The 19,791-nt window shown below is 43.3% G+C and overlaps 1 protein-coding gene across 2 annotated transcripts in view; it reads right to left on the bottom strand.

The window, feature by feature from the left end:
- Positions 1 to 19,791, bottom strand: part of XRCC1 (X-ray repair cross complementing 1) — a 47,995-nt gene that overhangs the window by 6,860 nt on the left and 21,344 nt on the right. For both annotated transcript variants that reach the window (XM_082273104.1, XM_082273105.1), the window contains exons 8-14: positions 17,792 to 17,904; positions 12,546 to 12,669; positions 12,194 to 12,425; positions 9,523 to 9,639; positions 5,463 to 5,550; positions 3,078 to 3,249; positions 540 to 597 (exon numbers count right to left, since the gene is read on the bottom strand). In XM_082273104.1, the coding sequence (XP_082129230.1) occupies positions 540 to 597; positions 3,078 to 3,249; positions 5,463 to 5,550; positions 9,523 to 9,639; positions 12,194 to 12,425; positions 12,546 to 12,669; positions 17,792 to 17,904 (904 nt within the window). The remainder of the gene's footprint in view (positions 1 to 539; positions 598 to 3,077; positions 3,250 to 5,462; positions 5,551 to 9,522; positions 9,640 to 12,193; positions 12,426 to 12,545; positions 12,670 to 17,791; positions 17,905 to 19,791) is intronic.

Raw genomic sequence — 19,791 nt, 5'->3', positions numbered from 1 at the left:
ACACTCCGATCACTGTGTTTCCCGCACTGCAATTGCACTGTGTTTTGCGATCTGCTGTTATGCACTTCCCCGCACCAGATCACATGGTACAGAACGACCATCAAATTCCAGCGTGGCTCAAATAAAAGGTGCCTGCACATTTTTTGCAATATGCCATTCAATTTGAGCCCATTCAAAATGAATGGGCTCAAATCCCATGTGAATTGCACAAGAGCGTGGTGCGGTTCTTGTGTGATTCACATGCGAGCTATAGTGTGAACCCAGGCTTATAGGTATCTTTACTTTAAAACAGACCTTGCACCTTAGTAGCAAAGTCCACTTATTCAAGGTGCCCCCCTTCCCCTCCATGAAGTGCTGCAGAACCCGTGAAGGGGGGGGGGGGGGGGGGGATAGTTATAAATTATACTCCCCTTTCCCTGACTTTTCTAATGCAGGTGGTAACATCATCCTATTAGATGTCATAACCAATATTTAAGGAGATAACCCCCAGATTCTTTCCTATAGTGCCAACACTGTCCATCAGAGGACGTTATACTTACTTCCTCAGCTCGTCTTCTGTATCACCACCTGAGTCCTCTTCATCATGGCGTCCTCCACCTGTAAACAATGAGAGGCCTGAGAATAAGAATCTCAATCTGAGGTAACTGAGAATTTAGTTACCATGATCTTTAACCACTTTAGCCCCAGCCCTATTTCGGACACTTTTTGTTCACAAGTTAAAACCAGTATTTTTTCCTAGAAAACTACTTAGAACCCCCAAACATTATATATATTTTTTTAGCAAAGACTCTGGAGAATAAAATGTCGGTCATTGCAAAATTTTTTGTCACGCGGTATTTGCGCAGCGGTCTTTAAAACGCCATTTTTTTGGAAAAAATTTGAAAAATCACATTTCACTGCATTTAAAAAATACTAAACAGTAAAGTTAGCCCATTTTTTTTGTATATTGTGAAAGATGATGTCACGCCGAGTAAATAGATACCAAACATGTTACGGTTTAAAATTGCGCCCCCCCGTGGGATGGCGACAAACTATGGTCAATAGAGATCTCAATCTGCGACGCTTTAAATTTATTTAACGGTTACCAGTTTAGAGTTAGAGTGTAGCTCTTTTTTTTTAATTATTGCCCACGCTCTGGCGATCGCGGCGATACCTCACATGTGTGGTTTGAACAGCGATTTCATTTGCGGCTCGACTTGCGTATACGTTTTTTTTTGTGCGCGAGCTAACGGTGACGGGGACGGCTAAATTTTTTTTTTTTTTTTTTTTCCTATTTATTTTTTCTTTTTTTTTAAACTTTATTACAGGTTTTTAAAAAAAAAAAAATCTGATCACTTTTATTGCTGTCACAAGCAATGTAAACATCCCTGGTGACAGCAATATGTCGTGACAGGTACACTTTATGGAGGGATCGAGGGTCTAAAAGACCCTAGACCCCTCCACTACACTTCCCTGTATGCAAAACGCCGAAAACGGCATTTTTGCATACAGCCGTTTTTCAAATCTGCCGCCTTTTGCAGCACAGTAACCCGGAAGTGACGTCATGGACGCCGCCTCCGGGTTACGTCATCGGAGACCCGATCGATGCCGTTTCCGGCATTCATCGGGACTCCATCCAGCCGGCGGACGTGCCGGCTGGGTGCTCGGGGCTCCCGGTGGGACGGTAGCCCCGAGCAAAGCCGCGGAAGGCGGCGGGAGGGGGGGGACGTCCCCTCCCGCCCCCCCGGGTAACGATCGAGCGGCTCCCGAGCCGCATCGATCGTTACCGACGGAAAGCCGACCGTCGGCTTCAAACAACGGTACCGGGATGATGCCTCTAGCTAGAGGCATCATCCCGGTATAACCACTCAAAGTCAGCCGACGTAGAGGTTACGTGACTGGTAGTAAAGTGGTTAAGGCTGACGTGAGAGGTACTTTAAGTGCTGGGGTGGAAATAGACATTTATCAAGGCCAGTTCATCAAATACCCAATAGACAATTTATTTACGCACCCAGTGTAACATAAAAAGTTTCATCAAAGTCATGCATGAACCACTTCCGGACTGCCCCATAGTAGATTTACTGCTACAGGGCGGCTCTCCTGTGCAGAAGCATATATATATATATATATATATATACACATACACACACACGTGATTCTGCACTTCACAGCAGAAGCCAATCTGCATGTGCCGGTCACTGGATGTCCGCCGGCTCCCAACGATCTTCGGTGAAACACACAGAACTAAGCTCTGCCTATGTCAACAAGGCGGATCGCCATTCTGACAGGAGGGAAGGGGGGTTGGATTTTGTGTTCCTGCAAAGCAGGGAATACATTCCATCTCTTCCTCTAGTAAAAGCACCACCACAGTACACAAAAACACTGGTTAGGCACACAGTTAACCCTTTGAGCACCCTAGATGTTTAACCCCTTCCCCAGCCAGCGTCATTTTTGGCACTGATCACTGTATTAGTGTCAATGGTTCACGCAAAGTGTCAGATTGCCCGCCGCAATTTTGCAAGGGCCACTATAAGCCGCTGATCGCTGGCATTACTAATATATATATATATATATATATATATATATATATATATAAATAAAATCCATAAATATATACCATAGTTTGTAGATACTAGAATGTTCATGTAAACCAATCTTATACGATTATTGGGATTTTTTTTTTTTAACAAAATATGTAGCAAAATACATATTGGCCTAAACTTATGAAGAAATTTGATTTTTGACATTTCCTTATTGGGTATGTTTTAAAGCTGAAAAAATGTTGGTCTTTTTTGTTAATAGCACAAAAAAAAAAAAAACTGGTGATCAAATACCACCAAAAGAAAGCGCTATATGTGGGGAAAAATGAAATTTTATTTGGGTACAGCGTTGCATGACCGCTCAATTGTCAGTTAATGTAACGCAGTGCAATATCGCAAATAAAAAAAAAATTGCCTGGTCATGAGGGGGGGGGGGGGTTTAAATCTTCCGGAGGTCAAGTGGTTAATGAATGCTGAGCTAAAAAGAAACTGAGTTGTAAATATAGTGAGACGTGCTTTAAGAACGGGGAGAATTATAAGTAGTATAAGAAATCTCACCCATATCCTCCTCATCTGTGGACGCTCCAAACAAATCCTCCTCTGTTGGTCTCTTGGGTTTCTCATCCTCCTCTTCTTCACTATCCTCCTCTTTGATCGTTATTTTAGCAGGCTGGGCCCTCGCCGGGCTGGACCCCTGAGTCTTGTGGTTTGTCCGGCTGTTGTCTGGATTCTGATTATTAGACAGAAGATAGGAAGACGACATAAAGGATAAATTAAGACGGCAGCTGATCATGTCCGCTTCCTCCGCCTACATTTAAAAAAAACATTCCATGTCCCTTGGTGACTTTAAAGAGAACCAGTCATGACTGGGCTTGTGCAAGAATCTTAATATTGTTTTTAATTGAATTTGTATAAATATTTCCAAGTTTTAGTAGTCAGGTAACTATGAAACATTGCACACGTATTTTGTTTTTATAGACCTTAGTAGCTCAAGCAAGAATTTACACATCATATGTCAAAGCAGTGACTCCTCCCATATAGCTCCGCCCAAACATTCAACCAGAAACTTACAACCAGTCTTTAGAAAGCTCCTTAGTGCTCTGGGGATGCTTTGTCGTGGGTTTACCCTGTATTAAAACTTAACTCCAGCTTTTGTTACACTTTGTTTGGGCCAAGCTGGTTCAAATAATCTATGTCTATCACTAACATGTGAGGCCACTGGATGTGCTGTATAACCACTTCCCGCAAATGGATGTAGCTGTACATCGGCTCGGAGAAGTGGTTGTGGTGGTGCCTGCAGCTAGAGGCATCATCCCAGGTACCATTTTTAAGAGCCGCGGTCAGCTTTCAGGTGATAACGGGCAACGTAGCTTGGGAGCCGCTCAGCCGTTACCCCAGCGAGCAAGAGGGGCGCCCCCTTCCGCGGCTCTGCCCGGGTCTCCTGTCCCACCGGGAGTCCAGAGAAACCAGCCGGCATGTCCGCCGGCAGGTTGGAGTCCCGATCAAAGCTGAATTCGGCTTTGATCGGGTTTCCGATGTACTAACCCGGAAGCGGCGTGATGACGTCACGTCCGGGTTACTCGGCGGCTAAAGGCACCGAATTTAAAAAACTGTCAATATTAAAAAATGCAGATTCTGGCATTTTGAATATTTTGAAGTGCAGTGGAGGGGTTTGGGGGTCTTTTAGATCCCCGATCCCTCCATAATGAGTACCTGTCACTGCCTATTACTGTCACAAGGGATGTTTACATTGCTTGTGACAGCAATAAAAGTGATCAGATTTTATTTTTTTTAAAAACTGTGCCAAAGTTAAAAAATTAAATAAAATAAATAGGGGGGAAAAAATAAAAAATTAAAGCGCCCCCGTCGCCGTAAGTTCGCGCACAAACGAAAAAACGCATACGGAAGTTGCACCTGCAAATGAAAGCGCTGTTCAAACCACACATGTGGGGTATCGTCGCGATCGCCAGAGTGAGAGCAATAATTCTAAAAAAAAAAAAGAAAAAAAGAGCTACTCTGTAACTAAACTGGTAACCGTTAATTTTTAAAGTGTCGCCTATGGAGATTTTTATTGACTGTATTTGTTCGCCATTCCGCGGGTGTGCGCAATTTTAAACCGTAACATATTAGGTATCTATTTACTCGGCGTGATATCTTTCACAGTATACAAAAAATGGGCTAACTTTACTGTTTAGTTTTTTTTTTTTTTTAAATGCAGTGAAATTTATTTTTTCCCCAAAAAATGGCGTTTAAAAGACCGCTGCGCAAATACCACGTGACAAAAAATATTGCAACGACCTCCATTTTATTCTCCAGAGTCTTCGCTAAAATATATATACATACATACATACATATATATATATATATATATAATGTTTGGGGGTTCCAAGTAATTTTCTAGCTAAAAATACTGATTTTAACTTTTTTAGCATTAAATACAAAGCTTCCTTTGACTGGATGGGTCAGAGAGAACCGGCTGATGTCACAACTTCTGACTCTGCCAATCAGAGGAAGTTTTGCATTCATTGCTGGAATTGCTTTCTATGAGCGGCTGAGCGCCGCCTTGACAGACTCTATTGTGTTCCAGGTATGAGACAGAAAATCTCGGCTCACAACCGGAACACAGTATGGAGCCTCAGCTACACACAGTTTATACCGTACATCCAGTGGCCTCATGTTAGTGAAAGACATCGTTTGTTTGGGCCAACAAACTAAGTAAAGTGTATGAAAAGCTGGAGATCAGCTTTAAATATTTATTTCTAAAACAAAGATTATTTCATTTTTGCTATTAAAAAACTTGCTTAGGAAATGCCTACTGACTGATTTTCTTCAGATTAAGGTTTAAAGAGCCAAAGATAAAAAAAAAAAAAAAAAAAAAAAAAAAAAAGCTTGTGTGTACTGGACATATAAAGCAAGTTGTCAGCAAGAATGGGGGATACTTACTGGTCTGTGTGCTGGGGCTTTTGGTCGGGGTGGAGAGTCTTCCTCGCTGTCATCGTCAGTGCTGCTTTCAGCACCATTCATCAAATATCTTAAATGAAAAGAGTACATTAAATATTCTCTGCACCTCTGCTATTAGGGATTTTTAGGTCTATTAACCACTTGCCTTCTGTGCACTTAAACCCCCTTCCCATCCAGACCAATTTTTAGCTTTCAGCGCTCTCACACTTTGAATGACAATTGCACGGTCATGCTACACTGTACCCATATGAAATTTTTATCATTTTTTTCACACAAATAGAGCTTTCTTTTGATGGTATTTAATAATCTCTGGGTTTTTTATTTTTTACAAAAAAAAAGAAAAAAGACAGAAAATTTTGAAAAGAAAAAAAAGTTTTTCTTATTTTCTGCGAGTAAATTTTGAAAATAAATACATTTTTCTCCTTCACTGATGTGCGCTGATGAGGCGGCACTGATGGGCACTGATAGGCTGCACTGATGAGGTGGCACTTATGGGCACTGATGAGGTGGCACTGATGAGGAGGTACTAATATGCCGCACTGATGAGCACTGATAGGCGGCACTGATGAGCACTGATAGGCGGCACTGATGAGCACTGATAGGCGGCACTGCTGGGCACTGAGAGGTGGCACTGCTGGGTACTGAGAGGTGGCACTGCTGGGCACTGATGGGCACTGACGGGTGGCACTGATTGACACTGACGGGCGGCACTGATGAGCACTGACGGGCGGCACTGATGAGCACTGATGGGCAGCACCATCAGTGCCCACACTCAGTGCCCATAGTGCTGCCAGTCAGTGCTCATCAGTGCCTAGATGAGCAGGCACCGATAGCCACTGACTGGCAGCACTATGGGCACTGATTGTGGGCACTGATGGCGGGCACAGTGGGCACTGATGGTGGGCAGTTAGTGTGTTTAATGTACCCTGGTGATCAGTGCCCTGATTACATTCCTCTGTGTCCCCGAACGGTGATCGGCTCTGCTCCTTCCTCACACTGCAGTCTCTGTGTGAGGAAGGAGAGCTGGTGATGAGAGATGATCTCATATGTTTACATATGAGATCATCTCTCATTGGACGATCCGATCACGTGGTGAATGGCCGCTGTGATTGACCATTCACCATGATCTGTGATCGGCTGTGTCCAAGGGACACGGCCGACACAGATTCTCCCCGATGCGCACTCGCAGGAGCGCGCGGGGAGCCTGTGTCTGGGAGGCCGTTTAAAGACGGCTTCCCGAAAATGTGAGTCCGCGCTGCAGCCTTACTTCGGCTGTAGCGCGGATGGGAGGAAGTTAAAGTGCTACCAAACCCAGAACCTGCATTCACTATATCTGGTCTCCCACAGTACACAGAACATGGAAATGCAATGATTTCAGTAAATATAAACTGCTAAATACCTTTTCTCATCAGCAGTATATAGCAGCCTTGTGACTTCTATCAGTTCCTAGTAAAGTTTGTAGGAGGAGTTTTCACTCTACCCTGACCCTCTGTCTGGACAGCCCTGATTGGCCCTGTGCTGATCACATGCACTCTCCCAAGAAAAAAAGAAAAACTCTCTAGCCATACACACCAAACTAAGCATGTGCAGAGTGACTACTAATGCTCTGTTCTATCACAAGATGGGTTGGAGTGAGTTAAATAACAGGAGGATCAGAGAAGACAGGATCATACAGCCTGTCTAACCCCTTAAGTTTCACAGTGAGTATAACAAGCATGCTTTGCTGCATATACACACTGATTTTGCTGTTGTGGGTTTAGTAACACTAATGCAATTACCTAGAGAGATCTTGCCAAGTGCCCCCATAGCAAGCAGGTTGCTATGGGTGCCCACGTGCGTGCTCGCTCCCGAGCTGGTTCTGTGTCCATAAGACACACAGAGCGTGGCTCACCCCTGCCTCCCACTCCCTCCACACTGGCTGTGATTGACAGAAGCAGGAGCGCATTCAGAAGACGCCCCCCCATCCCGCCACTTGCCAGTGTCTTTGGTCTTACAGTTTCCGTCGGTTCCCACTAGAAACGATCCGATGGTGTGGCCAAGTGGTCCCATAGGCGATCAAAGAGTAGATCCTCTTTGATCACCTCTATGGCCTTGGAGAACCACAGCGACGTCATGACGTCACTTTCAGTCCAGGCTGGAAATATATATATTTTTAAGCAAAAAAGATCAAAAAAATGTTTTGTTTTTTTTTGCTTTTAAGGGTAAAAAGGAGATTTCGGGTCTTTTTGACTCCAGATCTCTCCATAACGAGGACTGGTCATCCTTATTTCTATTTCAAGGGATGTTTACATTCCTTGTATTGGAATATAAGTGATGAAAAATTTTCTTTTAAAAAGGGATAGTGTAAAAATAAAAAGTAAAATAAATAAGAAAAAAATGTAAAGTGCTCCCATCCCTCCGTGCTCGCGCACCAAAGCAAACGCATACCTAAATCGCGTACGCATATGTAAACGGTATTTGCATCACACATGTAAGATCTTGCCGCAAACATTAGACAGAACAACAATTCTAGCACTAGACCTCCTCTGTAACTCTAAACAGGTAACCTGCAAAGGCGTTTAAAGCGTCGCCAATGGAGAATTTTAAGTACCATAGCTTGTCGCCATTCCACAAGCGTGCACAATTTTTAAAGCGTGACATGTTAGGTATCGATTTACTCGGCGTATCATCATCTTTCACATTTTACAAAAAAATGTGGGGGGTTGCAAATCTGCTGCACAAATACCATGTCACATAAATTGCAAAGATCGTCATTTTATTCTTTAGGGTCTCTTGCCCTAAAGAAAAATCAGGGGTTGTAAGTAATTTTCTAGTAAAAAATACGAATTTAAACTTGGAAAAAAAGGGTCAGAAAAAACCTGGTCTTCAAGTGGTTAGGGTAAAATACCTTCTACCTTTACAGCCACTTGCCGTCTGCTCACTAGAGCTGTACTGCGGCAAAGTGGCTCTTGTAGGTCTGACGATGTAGACCTACGTCGGCAGACACTCCCCCTTCTCGGCGGCGCGTGCGCTGCGCCTGAGGCTCGCTCCCGCTGTATTCAGTTACAGCGGGAGTCGGGCCAGAGGAGGAGCAGCGGCAATCGCCGCTGCTCTTCCCCGATCGTCGGGGAATCGAGTCTGGAGATCCGCCCGCTTGTGTAAACACAAGCGGGCGGATCTCCTAAGTGACAGGCAGGGCCAGATTGCAGGATTCAGCATAGATGAACATGCGATCTGTCCCTGTGTCACTTAGTCACCTCCCCCCACACATGTCAGTAAGCACCAGGCATACATTAACCCCTCCTTCTCCAATAAAATTAACCCCTTCTCTGCCAGTGTCATTTTTACAGTAACAGTGCATATTTATAGCACTGATTACTGCAGTAATGTCACTGGTACCCCCAAAAGGGTCAAAAATGTCAGTCAAGGGTCCGATCTGTCCGCCGCAATGTCGCAGTCCCGCAAAAAAAAAAAAAAAAATCGCAGATCGCCATTACTCGTTAAAAAAAAAAAAAAAACACCAAAAACGACAGAAATCTTTCCCTTAGTTAGTAAACGCAATAACTTTTGCGCAAACCAATAAAAATACGCTTATTGCAATTTTTTTTACCAAAAATATGTAGCAGAACACAAATTGGCCTAAAATTATAACAAATTTTGATTTTTACATTTTTGGGGGGGGGGGGGGGGGAATTTCATATAAAACAAATGTGAAAAATATTGTTATTTTTTCAAAATTGTCGCTCTTTTTTTGTTTATAGCGCAAAAAGGAAAAATCGCACAGGTGATCAAATACCACCAAAAGAAAGCTCTGTTTGAGGAAAAAAAAGGACGTAAATTTTGTTTGGGTACGGCGTTGCATGACCGCGCAATTCTTAGTTAAAGACGCACAGCGCCGAATCGCAAAAAGTGGCCCAGAAGTAAGACAGCAAAATCCTCCGGTGGTAAAGTGGTTGAACATTTTAATTGCATGTTGATCAGGGGGAGTGGGGAACAAGGGAAAACATTTGCATATATTACACTTTAGTTTCAAAGTCCATCTAACAAAACGAGCCAAACTTACTTTTTACAAGGTAAACGTTGCTTTGCCCGGTAACAGTCCATTATCCATTCTTTCCTCACAATGATTCCTCCTGCTGATTTTACCTGGCTGTATTTTGGAGTATTGGCAAAGGCACATCTAGAAATGGATAAAAAAAAAAAATATATTGGTAGTAAAAGTACTGATGACAAGTAACACAAATTAATAACAGTCATCTTGTGTATGCAAATTACATGTTTGCCTGAATAAACGTTTTTGGGGGGGGGGGGGGGGGGGGGGAGCGGATACCTTGTTTTGACCCACTCTTATTTCCGGCTGAGTTCACCGCGGCAAACTCAGCCGGAAGTTCGGGCCCATCCTCCTTTCCCTGCAGCCAGCCCATTTACAGGGCGTAGTGCGCTTCGCAGGTGCGCAGTAAGGAACCAGCTGTGAAGCTGCAAGGCTTCACTGCTGGTCTCCCTTAGAGGAGATGGCGGCAGCAGCACCCGAGGACACCTATAGATTCCTGCAAAGGTAAAGGACCTAATAATAAAAGTCAGCAGCTACAGGATTTGTAGCTTCCGGCTTTTAATTTTTTTTATAAAGGAGCCTGGAGCTCCTTTTTAAAGTGGAACTTTCACCCAAAAGAAGAATCAGCTCAGATGAGGACATCGCTGGATCCCTGAACAGGTAAGTGCCCTTATATTAAAAGTCAGTAGCTACAGTATTTGTAGCTGCTGACATTTAATTTTTTTTGGCAGGAGACTGGAGGTCCTCTTTAAACAGAGACAACTAATCAAAAGAAAGCTTAAAGCACAGAAAGATTTAGTATTTTAAAGAGGAAGTAAAGTCACTTAAAAAAAAAACGAGAAAAAAAAAGCCCTGTAAAGAGAACGGCATAATGAGCTAGTATGCATGGCATACTAGCTCATTATGAAGTACTTACCTTAAAACGAAGCCCCCTCTGTGCCGCCCCCTCAGCGACAGGACAGCCGACATGTCCGGCCGTCCTGCTTCCGGGTTCGCGTCCTCCGGCCATCTGATTGGCCGGAGGCGCGATTACATCCCTCCCGCGCCGCCGTTCACAGCATAGGACTCTGAAGGAAAGGCACAGGTGGCCGTTCCTTCAGAGCGCATGCGCTGATGACGTCATCGGCAGTATGCACTCTAAATATCTCCTAAATGGTGCATGTTTAGGAGATATTTATAGCACCTATAGGTAAGCCTTAATATAGGCTTACCTATAGGTAAAAGTTTGTGAAGTGGGTTTACAACCTCTTTAAATGATTGCAATGTTTTTCCTGTCCATAAATTATTTTTTATAATTCACGTGCAATGTGCCTCTGAACTTGCTAGAAAATGTGACTACTCCAGGAAGAATTGATTCCCTAGTACTGTCTCCTACCTCCCTGTACATCATAACTTCTCTTCTAGGAGTGTCCAATTATGGTCTGTGCTGGACCAGCTCCTCCTCCCCTCTCTACATAACCTTTTATGTAAATGCTGGGGCACTATAGACTGCCACCTGGGGAACAGCGCTGAATCTGCTGACATCACACCCAAGATGGCAGCACTTAGAAGAAGTCTCAGGGCTTTTGGATGTCTGCACAAAGGAGGCTTTTACAGGTAAACAAAATCCATAAAATGCAATAAAATGGACACCTAATGTGAGAGGAATTGTTCAAATAAATGGTCTACTAAGTCTCCTTAAAAAATATTTGTCAATTTGTCTATTCAGGGTCTCTAAAACTCACCTTTGCATGCTCTCCTGTTGCTCCTATAACCTTTGAGAGAACAGAGTTTTAAGACCTGTAAACATGACCAGAAAATCGGACGACAGATCGTCCATTTTTTTTGCATGCTAGTCCCATATTGAGCAAGAAGAGTTTACTAAAGTTTTGAAAATTCTCGTACGAAAGATTAAAAAATCATTGTTGTCATGTATTTGTATTGTATTTTTGAACAACTGTACACATAAAATGAAAATCGTACGATCTGGTATCATACGAGAAAAAATTTTGTGCTTGTCCGATCGGATAATAATTGGATGAACTGTCCTGATCGGCTCTCGAAAGCTGTGTACTAACAACCAATTATCGTACGATTGATTCGAAAGCGGTATTTTTCATCCAATTTTCAGATGACACATGAACTTATGGCATCACTTCAGAATGTTTATTGTCGTACGAGAATTTTCATACCTTTAGTAAACGCTTCATGTTCGATATGCAACTAGCATGTCTTCCGATTTTCGGATCGTGTGCATGGGGTTTTAGCCCTTTGTAAGCTTTGTCAGAACTCACACAAGGCCAATGACCTTCTCCCTGCCCCTACATAATAGTGCTTTAAATCCTGGTAACTGGCCCTCAGGCTTAAACATTGTATTTTGGGAGGAAGGGGAGGTCACACGCCCCATGCCAGGAAATACCACATATTTCTCAGTGCTCCCACAGAGAGAATGGTGATTGGGGAGTTCCTTATTCTTGAATAAGTGACAGATTTGCTTTAAGACTATGAAGCATTATAAGTGTGCCAAGATAAACGTTACCTATAGCACAAATTTAATACCTCACACATCAAAAAGGAAAACGCCACACTCCAGACAGCAAAAGCAAACGTTTTTACCTGTTAATGCTCCACAAGATGAATATAGTATATTAAGCAACGCAATAATTGTAAGGTGATAAAGAACAGTCTCTGCCACTGTACATACATGAGGTGAGTGCTGTCTGGGGTCCAGTCCGGTCGGTACTTGGCACCCATCTCCAGAGCTTTATCCCTGAGGTCCGACCGGAAAGGGTTCTGGAAACCGCTCAGTACAAAAACTGTTCCCTGTAAGATCCGATTCAGCTCCACTGGCTGAGAACTGGAGGAGGAGTTCTTCTTCTTGGCGGGTTTTTCAGGGGGTGGGGTCTTCTTAACCGGAGGAGGAGCTTGGGGCTCAGCTGAAAAAATTCACCAACAGAAGAGGTAAATAGATGAAGGCCATGGACTGCAGTTGAGTACACATGGTCAGGTAACACTGAGGTCAAGAGATCAACTTCCATACATTACCCAGACAGTACCTTTAATTTTCTTGGGTGCTGGCTGTGAGTTGTTCTCTTTGGAACCAGATGGTGACACCTTAGCAAGAGGACGGCCAGGGGACTCCTTGTTGAACTCAAATTTGCGTTTTCCAGATGTGGGTTCCTGTAAGAGAAATTTTTAGCATTACTAAAGAGAAAAAAGATTGCCTGTCGATGTACAAGTATGCTAAAGTGGATGTAAAGTTAAAACGTTGTTTTACCTTAATGCATTCTCTGTATGAAGTTAAAAAACATTTTATGTTTCAAAGTTTTTATTAAAGTTTAACAGTTACAGACGATCAAAGGTAAAACATGCTATCAACGAAAAACATAACAATAATTGACAGCAACGAGTAAGGCATTCGGGTTATTACAGTCAATGATCCAAATGACAAGGTATTAATGTTAACCAACGGGGTGTCAGAAATACGAACGCAAGTTATTTGCTAGGGGGGGGGGGGACCTCTGGGTGAATCTAAGATGGAAAAGGACCTGGGGGTCCTAGTGAACAACAGGCTTGGCAGTGGCATGCAATGCCAAGCCAACAGAATACTGGGATGTATAAAAAAGGGGATTCACTCCAGAAATAAAGAGATTATTCTCCCGCTCTACAAGACTCTGGTCCGGCCACATCTGGAGTATGCTGTCCAGTTCTGAGCACCGGTCCTCAGGAGGGATGTGCTGGAACTGGAGAAAGTCCAGAGAAGGGCAACAAAAATAATTAGGGGAATGGAGGACATCAGCTATGAGGAAAGACTACAAGCACTGAACCTATTCTCTCTGGAGAAGAGACGATTGAGGGGGGATATAATATCAACGTACAATTACTGTACTGGTGACCCTAGCATAAGGAACAAACTATTCAGAGTAAGGGAATATAAGACACGTGGCCACTCACTAAAACTAGAAGAAAAACGGTTTAACCGTAAATTACGTAAAGGGTTCTTTACTGTCAGAGCGGTAAGGATGTGGAATTCTCTTCCACAAGCAGTCGTATCAGTAAAAAAACTATTAGATGGACACCTTAAAGACCACAACATAAAGGGGTATACAATGTATGGGTTAGCAGCAAACACACACACACATTATGGGTTGAACTGGATGGACTTGTGTCTTTTTTTAACCTCACTAACTATGTAAAGCCTATGTAACTAAGAAAAAACAATAAACACTGGTCATCATAACCAGATATAGAAAGCTAGGTAATTACTTTGCAAACTGTCTACATAAATCTAGAACATACCTTAGGAGTAAGAGAGGGGGAGGAGGGGAAGGTAGTTAGGAAGGAAATAGGGAGTAGTGTTGGATTTTCTATAGTCAGGTAGTATTGTATGGGTTTTAGGAGGCTAGGTGTGTTAAAGAAGGGGAAGGGAAAGTGAGAAAGTCTAATCCAGAGTGATAGGGCTAGGGAGTATCACCGATATCTGTTCCCTTTTTTTATGCTCCACTTTTCCTCTCTCTCTATTCCCAAGAATCAGGCTCCTACTGATTCCTAATATTGGTATTGTTCAGTATTCTGGCGAATTACGCTGAATCTACGAAATGTAGCCAACGGGCCCATTTTTTGCAGAAAAAGTCAGGGGTATCTCTAGCCTGATGGATTAGTTCCATTCAGTTCCTCCATTTCAGCAATTTTCTTAATGCGCTGGAGCCATTCAGCGGTGGCCAGTTAAAAACATTTTTTAAGTGCAGCTCCCCCTAAATACCCACCCGAGTCTGATCTCCATTCAGCGCTGTGCACATTCTTCACAGCTCTTCTTCCCTCTCCTGGCTTGGCTAAGAGCAGCGGCAGCCATTGACTCCTGCTGCTGTCAGTCAAAAATTGTGAGCAGTAAGTGGGTGGCGGGGCTGAGCAGGGCTTTGTGTCTGAATAGACGCAAACAGCATACCTCGCTTCTATGGGGGCACTCAGTGAGAGGGAGGAGCCAGAAGCGCTGGCGGGGGGCCCAAGAAGAGAAGGATCAGTAAAAAGATGGAAGAAAAAGAGGGCGCACCAGCCTAGTGCATTATCCCAAGTAAATGTATTTTGTATAAAAACTACTCACAAGCATGTGGATATAAATACGCTTATAGGGGCCACCAGCATGTGACTATACGGTCCTGGGACCAGCAATCTCCAGATCGCAGGGGAGACAATGCAGGGGCCTCTTGCTGGCTTACACGTTTCAAAGGCATACCATCTACCTCAGAGCCTAACAGCAGAAGCTCCTGCAGCTCAATATTAGAAGCATTTGTACATGTATTTATTGAGGTGAAGGAACTTTCTGCTGTTCGGCTCTGAGAAGAAGGTATACGATCTGAGGAAGATGATCTGCGATCTGGAGATTGCTGGTCCCAGGACCGTATAGTTACAGGTTGAGGTAGATGGGATACCTTTGAAACGCGTCAGCCAGCATGGGGCCCCTGCATTGTCTACCCTGCGACCTGGAGATTGCTGATCCCAGGACTGTATAGCCACAGGATAGTGGCCCGTATAAGCGTATTTCTATCTACATGCTTGGGAGTAGTTTTTATACAAAATAAATTTACTTTGGATAATGCACTAGGCTGGTGCGGCCTCTTTTTCTTCCATCTTTTTACTGATCCTCCTCTTCTTGGGTTCCCCGCCAGCACTTCTAGCTCCTCCCCCCTCAATGAGGGTCCCCATAGGAAGCAGCTTCCTATGAGGTCACTCGTGGGCTCGCTCCAGAGGCGGGCCGCCGTTTGTGTCTATTCAGACACACAGCCCAACCCCTTCTTACTGCTCACAGGCTTGGACTGACAGCAAAAGGAGTCAATGGCTTTCTCTGCTCTCAGCCAAGCAGGAGAGAGGAGAAGAGCTGCTGTAGACGTTCATAGCACTGGATAGAGACTCAGGTGAGTATTTAGGGGGGTTGCGGGGGGAGCTGCACTTAAAAGTTTTTTAACCTAATGCAGAGAATGCATACGAAATTAATTTACTAGGAATAAAGCACTAGGCTGGTACGCCCTCTTTTTCATCTTTTTAGTGACACAAAGGGACACCCCCAGTCCCTAGAGGGCAGCAAGGCCTGGAAATATTACCCATTGAAAAGTGGACCATCACTCATATTTAGGCTGGGCACTACACTAATGCACAAGAGTGTTTGTTTCTCTGCTGTTCACCAAGAGGAGAATCAGGGCTGCTCTGTGCAAAACCATTGCACAGAGCAGAAAAGCATAAAATGTTTGGTATTTTCTGAATAGGAGGAACTGCCGTCTGCTCACATCATTTGTAATAAAAACATCTTTGCCATTTTGAAGCTTCCCTCCAACCACTTTGCATATCATTTTATATATACTGTCAGGGTGGATTTGATTTAAATCACTAGTAAAAAGGCTCGATTTAAATCATAATTTTTAAAGAGCAACTGTCATCTCTGTCCTGCAGCGGCTCCTCCTCTGACCCGCTGTTGACTCACCGACAGTCCTATTTAATTTAATGGGATGACTGGTAATGCGGCAGTGACACAACAAGGTGAGGGACGTGGCGGCAGCAGATGAGCGGATGTCCGCTAACAGGTCCTGCCATGATGGATCTGAAATGACAGGTGCTCCCTAAATGTAAGGACTTGTTCTTGCTGGTATTTTGAATCTTGAATTGTTTAGTTGATCCAGGGAATATCCGATTGCCTCTCGGGGGATCAGGAAGGAATTTTTTTTCCCCTGCTGTAGCAAATTGGATCATGCTTTGCTGGGATTTTTTCCCTTCTTTTGGATCAACTGCGGGTATAGGATTGTGTATATGGGATTGTGTGGTTGTTTTTCTTTACTGTTTTTTGTTTTGTATTGGTTGAGCCAGATAGACTTGTGTCTTTTTTCAACCCGACTAGTTAATATTTGCAAACAAAATGAAGGTTGCCTATTTAGAATAATAAGCTACCAGGTTAGTAAAACATCGATATCAGAACCAGTTCAATCCTACAGTTTGTAGTGCACATAGATTTGCAAAACAATGGGATAAAGGAATATTCCTCAACTTTGTTTTATCTCATGATAACTGTGAAATTGTGTGAATGCATCAATGCAGTGCATGTTATCTCATGGATTCATTGAATGAGTTTACCAAGAATGTAAATATTGCAGAATATACAGCCTCATGCTACATAACTAAGCTCCATTTTATTTTGAATAAACTAAATTATTATTCTATCTTCAATAGAAAACTATCTTTGGATAGATTTTTATGTCCACAAGAACTCCTCCAGTTCTTAGCCAATGGAGCTGAATCAAATCTTTAATTAAAATAAAAAAAATCAGATTTTTTTTAAAACAATCTTTTGATTTTTATCCACCCTGTATACGGTGATCCTGTACTTGCCAAATATGCTGCAGAAATCTCCCTAAACTAAATTTGGCTGCAGCAATTTTAACTGTGGGCAGCTGAAGCTGCTGCCTGTTCACTTCCTGGATTTACACAGACATACGCACACACACACATGTGTATATATATATATATATATATATATATATATATATATATATATACACACACACACACACACACACACACAGACATATAAGACATATATACACACAGACACTCACACCACTATTTGCCTGCACATTTCTCCTCTCTGGATGAATACTCTTGGATCTCTGCAGCCTCCTGTTTTCTCCGCCCTCATCCAGCCCCCTCCAGCTCTGCAGCTCTCATTGGTTCTCCTGTGATTTATCCCTCCTCCACTCTAATGTCCTAATGCCGCCCCCCCCCCCCCCCCCAATGGCAATCTCTCACCAGAGTTAGAGAGAGAGCTGTGCATGATGAGGTTAGCCTAGGCCAATTACCAGACAAAATAGAGGAAGTGGGTTGTATAAGGTATTTACTGGCACAAACATTTTTTTTACTATCCTAAGTTAAAACAACAAGGAGAGAGGATTTAATAGATGGAAAGATGAAAAAATGAGTATGACATGGGGGTATTAGAAAAAAAAAAGCTAAGCTACAGGCGTATAGCAGACCTGTAATCATTTTTTGTTCAACAGACAGTTTCCATGAATTAAAAGCTCCAAAAAGAGCTCTACCGCAGTTTTGGTTTATGAGAACATTAGCCTCTGCGTTACCTCGAGTGAAGCTTTCAGCAAGCAGGCTACCAGTTGTGCAAACTCCTCTATGGTTCATGCAAAACCAACCCCTGCGGCACCAGCTTGCACTCAAATTCTCTTTACTTCCCTGCTGCTCCACTTCCAAATAACGATCCATTTCATGCATACAGTATACAGTTATATAAAAAAAAAAACGACATTACCTTTGGTGTGGCATTGCTGGGTGGAGTTTTGGTGACTGGCTTATCACTGCTGGAATCTGTGGAGCTTGTTCCCTGTAATGCCACAGAGGCATAGCTTTGTGAGGGTGGGGGCGCTATGGGACAAGTACAGAGAAAAAATATATCAACCAAAAGCAAAATCATACCCAACAAAATTCAGTATTGTTCTACAAAAAAAAAATGTGTGTCACTATTATTCACAAAAGTTACAGACCAATGTGAATTGAGCTTAAATCGGTTGTATCCCCCCCCCCAAAAAAAGAAAAAACAAAACCCTGCAGGACAATGGCATAATGTGCTAGTATGAATCGCATACTAGCACATTATGAAATACCTTAAAACGAAGCCCCCATATGGTCGCCCGGACACCGCTGAGGGAGCTGACATGTTCCCTCGGCGCCTCTTCCAGGTTCGTCGGCTCCGGCGCTGTTGAGTGGCTGGAGTCAGGATGACGTCACTCCCGCGCATGCGCGTGGGAGTTCACTTTCCGGCAAGGAGCTCTGAAGGTCCGGTAACATACGCCGGACCTTCAAAACGCATGCGCCACTGGTGTCAGCGGCTGCATGCAGGGTGAATATCTCCTAAACCGTGCAGGTTTAGGAGATATTAATTTTACCTACAGGTAAGCCTTATTATAGGCGTACGTGTAGGTAAAAATTAAAAAGCGGAGTATACTACCGCTTTAAAACATAACAACCCACAGGGGGAAGTTTCACTTGTTTGCATCCTCTTCCCCTCCACTGCCACATTTGGCACTTTTTGGGGGGGGGGGGGAGGCACCTGGTTTTGACAAGTACCCACTTTCACTTCCAGTCAGATCGCCATTGTGATCTGTGTGAAAGTCCAGCCCCCCTGCCCCCTGAGCCTTCTGGGAAACATCACACGTCCCAGAAGACTGCAGGACCATTAAAGCGCAGCACGGCTCGCGCATGTGAAGTAGAAAGCCCGAAAGCTTCACTGCTGGTTTTCCCTTACAGCATCTGCATCCAAAGCCGACTAAAGAATCGTCTCAGGTGAAGACATCACTGGATCCAGGGGCAGGTGAGTATCTTTATAATAACAGTCAGCAGCTACAGTATATCAGTATTTTTTGGGGGGGAGACTGGAGCTCCTCTTTAAAGTGTATTAAACCGAAAAACCAAAAATGTAATATTGCCGCTTACGAATCCTTAAGTGGGGTACTACACACTATTAAAAAATTGGGCGAACGATCGCCCGATTTTCCTTGTTGTTTCACAGTAAATCTGAACCAATGAAAGAAAATTCGTATGAAAACTGTTGTGCGACAAAGGCTTTTTTTTTTTTATTGTTTCTGATTATGCGAAGTCTTTCATTTCTGATTTTCTCATACAAAACCGGTACACATTAAGCAAAAATCGTTTGTTCTTTTCCCGTACAAGAACATTTTTGGAGCTTGCCCCTTCGGAAATGTTCGTTCAGAAGGTCGAAATCCGCTGTAGAAAGTTGTGCACACACTATACGAAAATCGTATGAAAGCTCTTTGGACGAAAATTCTTGCCCAATTTTCTTATAGTGTGTACAAGCCTTTCGAGGTGGTGGCTGTTTTTAATTTTCTCTTTTTATGCTTTTTTGTCTTTATTTCACCTAGTAATACGACCAGTAACTCTTTGTCCTGGAGTGTCTGCATTTTGGATGAAGTAGTGAATCAAACACCTTAAGACGGCAGCATTGCCAAATAATGATTTAGGCTCCCACGCTTAAGGGTTGTTGTGCGACTTGATCTTTTTGAAACGCGACTCACTGGTTTAGTCGCCATTTCGGCTGTGCTGCCACTCCCAACAGGTCAGGGAAACCCAGATAGAACTCTGAAAAAATGAATTTTTGAAAGAACGTACCGTAAAATCTCTGAAGTCCATTGACAGATGCAGCCTCCATCATTAGCCATTGGGTTAGAACTACTCCTGCAGGGGGCAACATAACCCAAGGGCTAATGAAGATGGGAGGCTGCATCTGTCAATGGA

This window comes from Pelophylax lessonae (genome assembly GCF_965119305.1).
Source record: "Pelophylax lessonae genome assembly, chromosome: 12".
NCBI lineage: Eukaryota > Metazoa > Chordata > Amphibia > Anura > Ranidae > Pelophylax > Pelophylax lessonae.
This window is presented reverse-complemented; position numbering and strand designations above follow the sequence as displayed.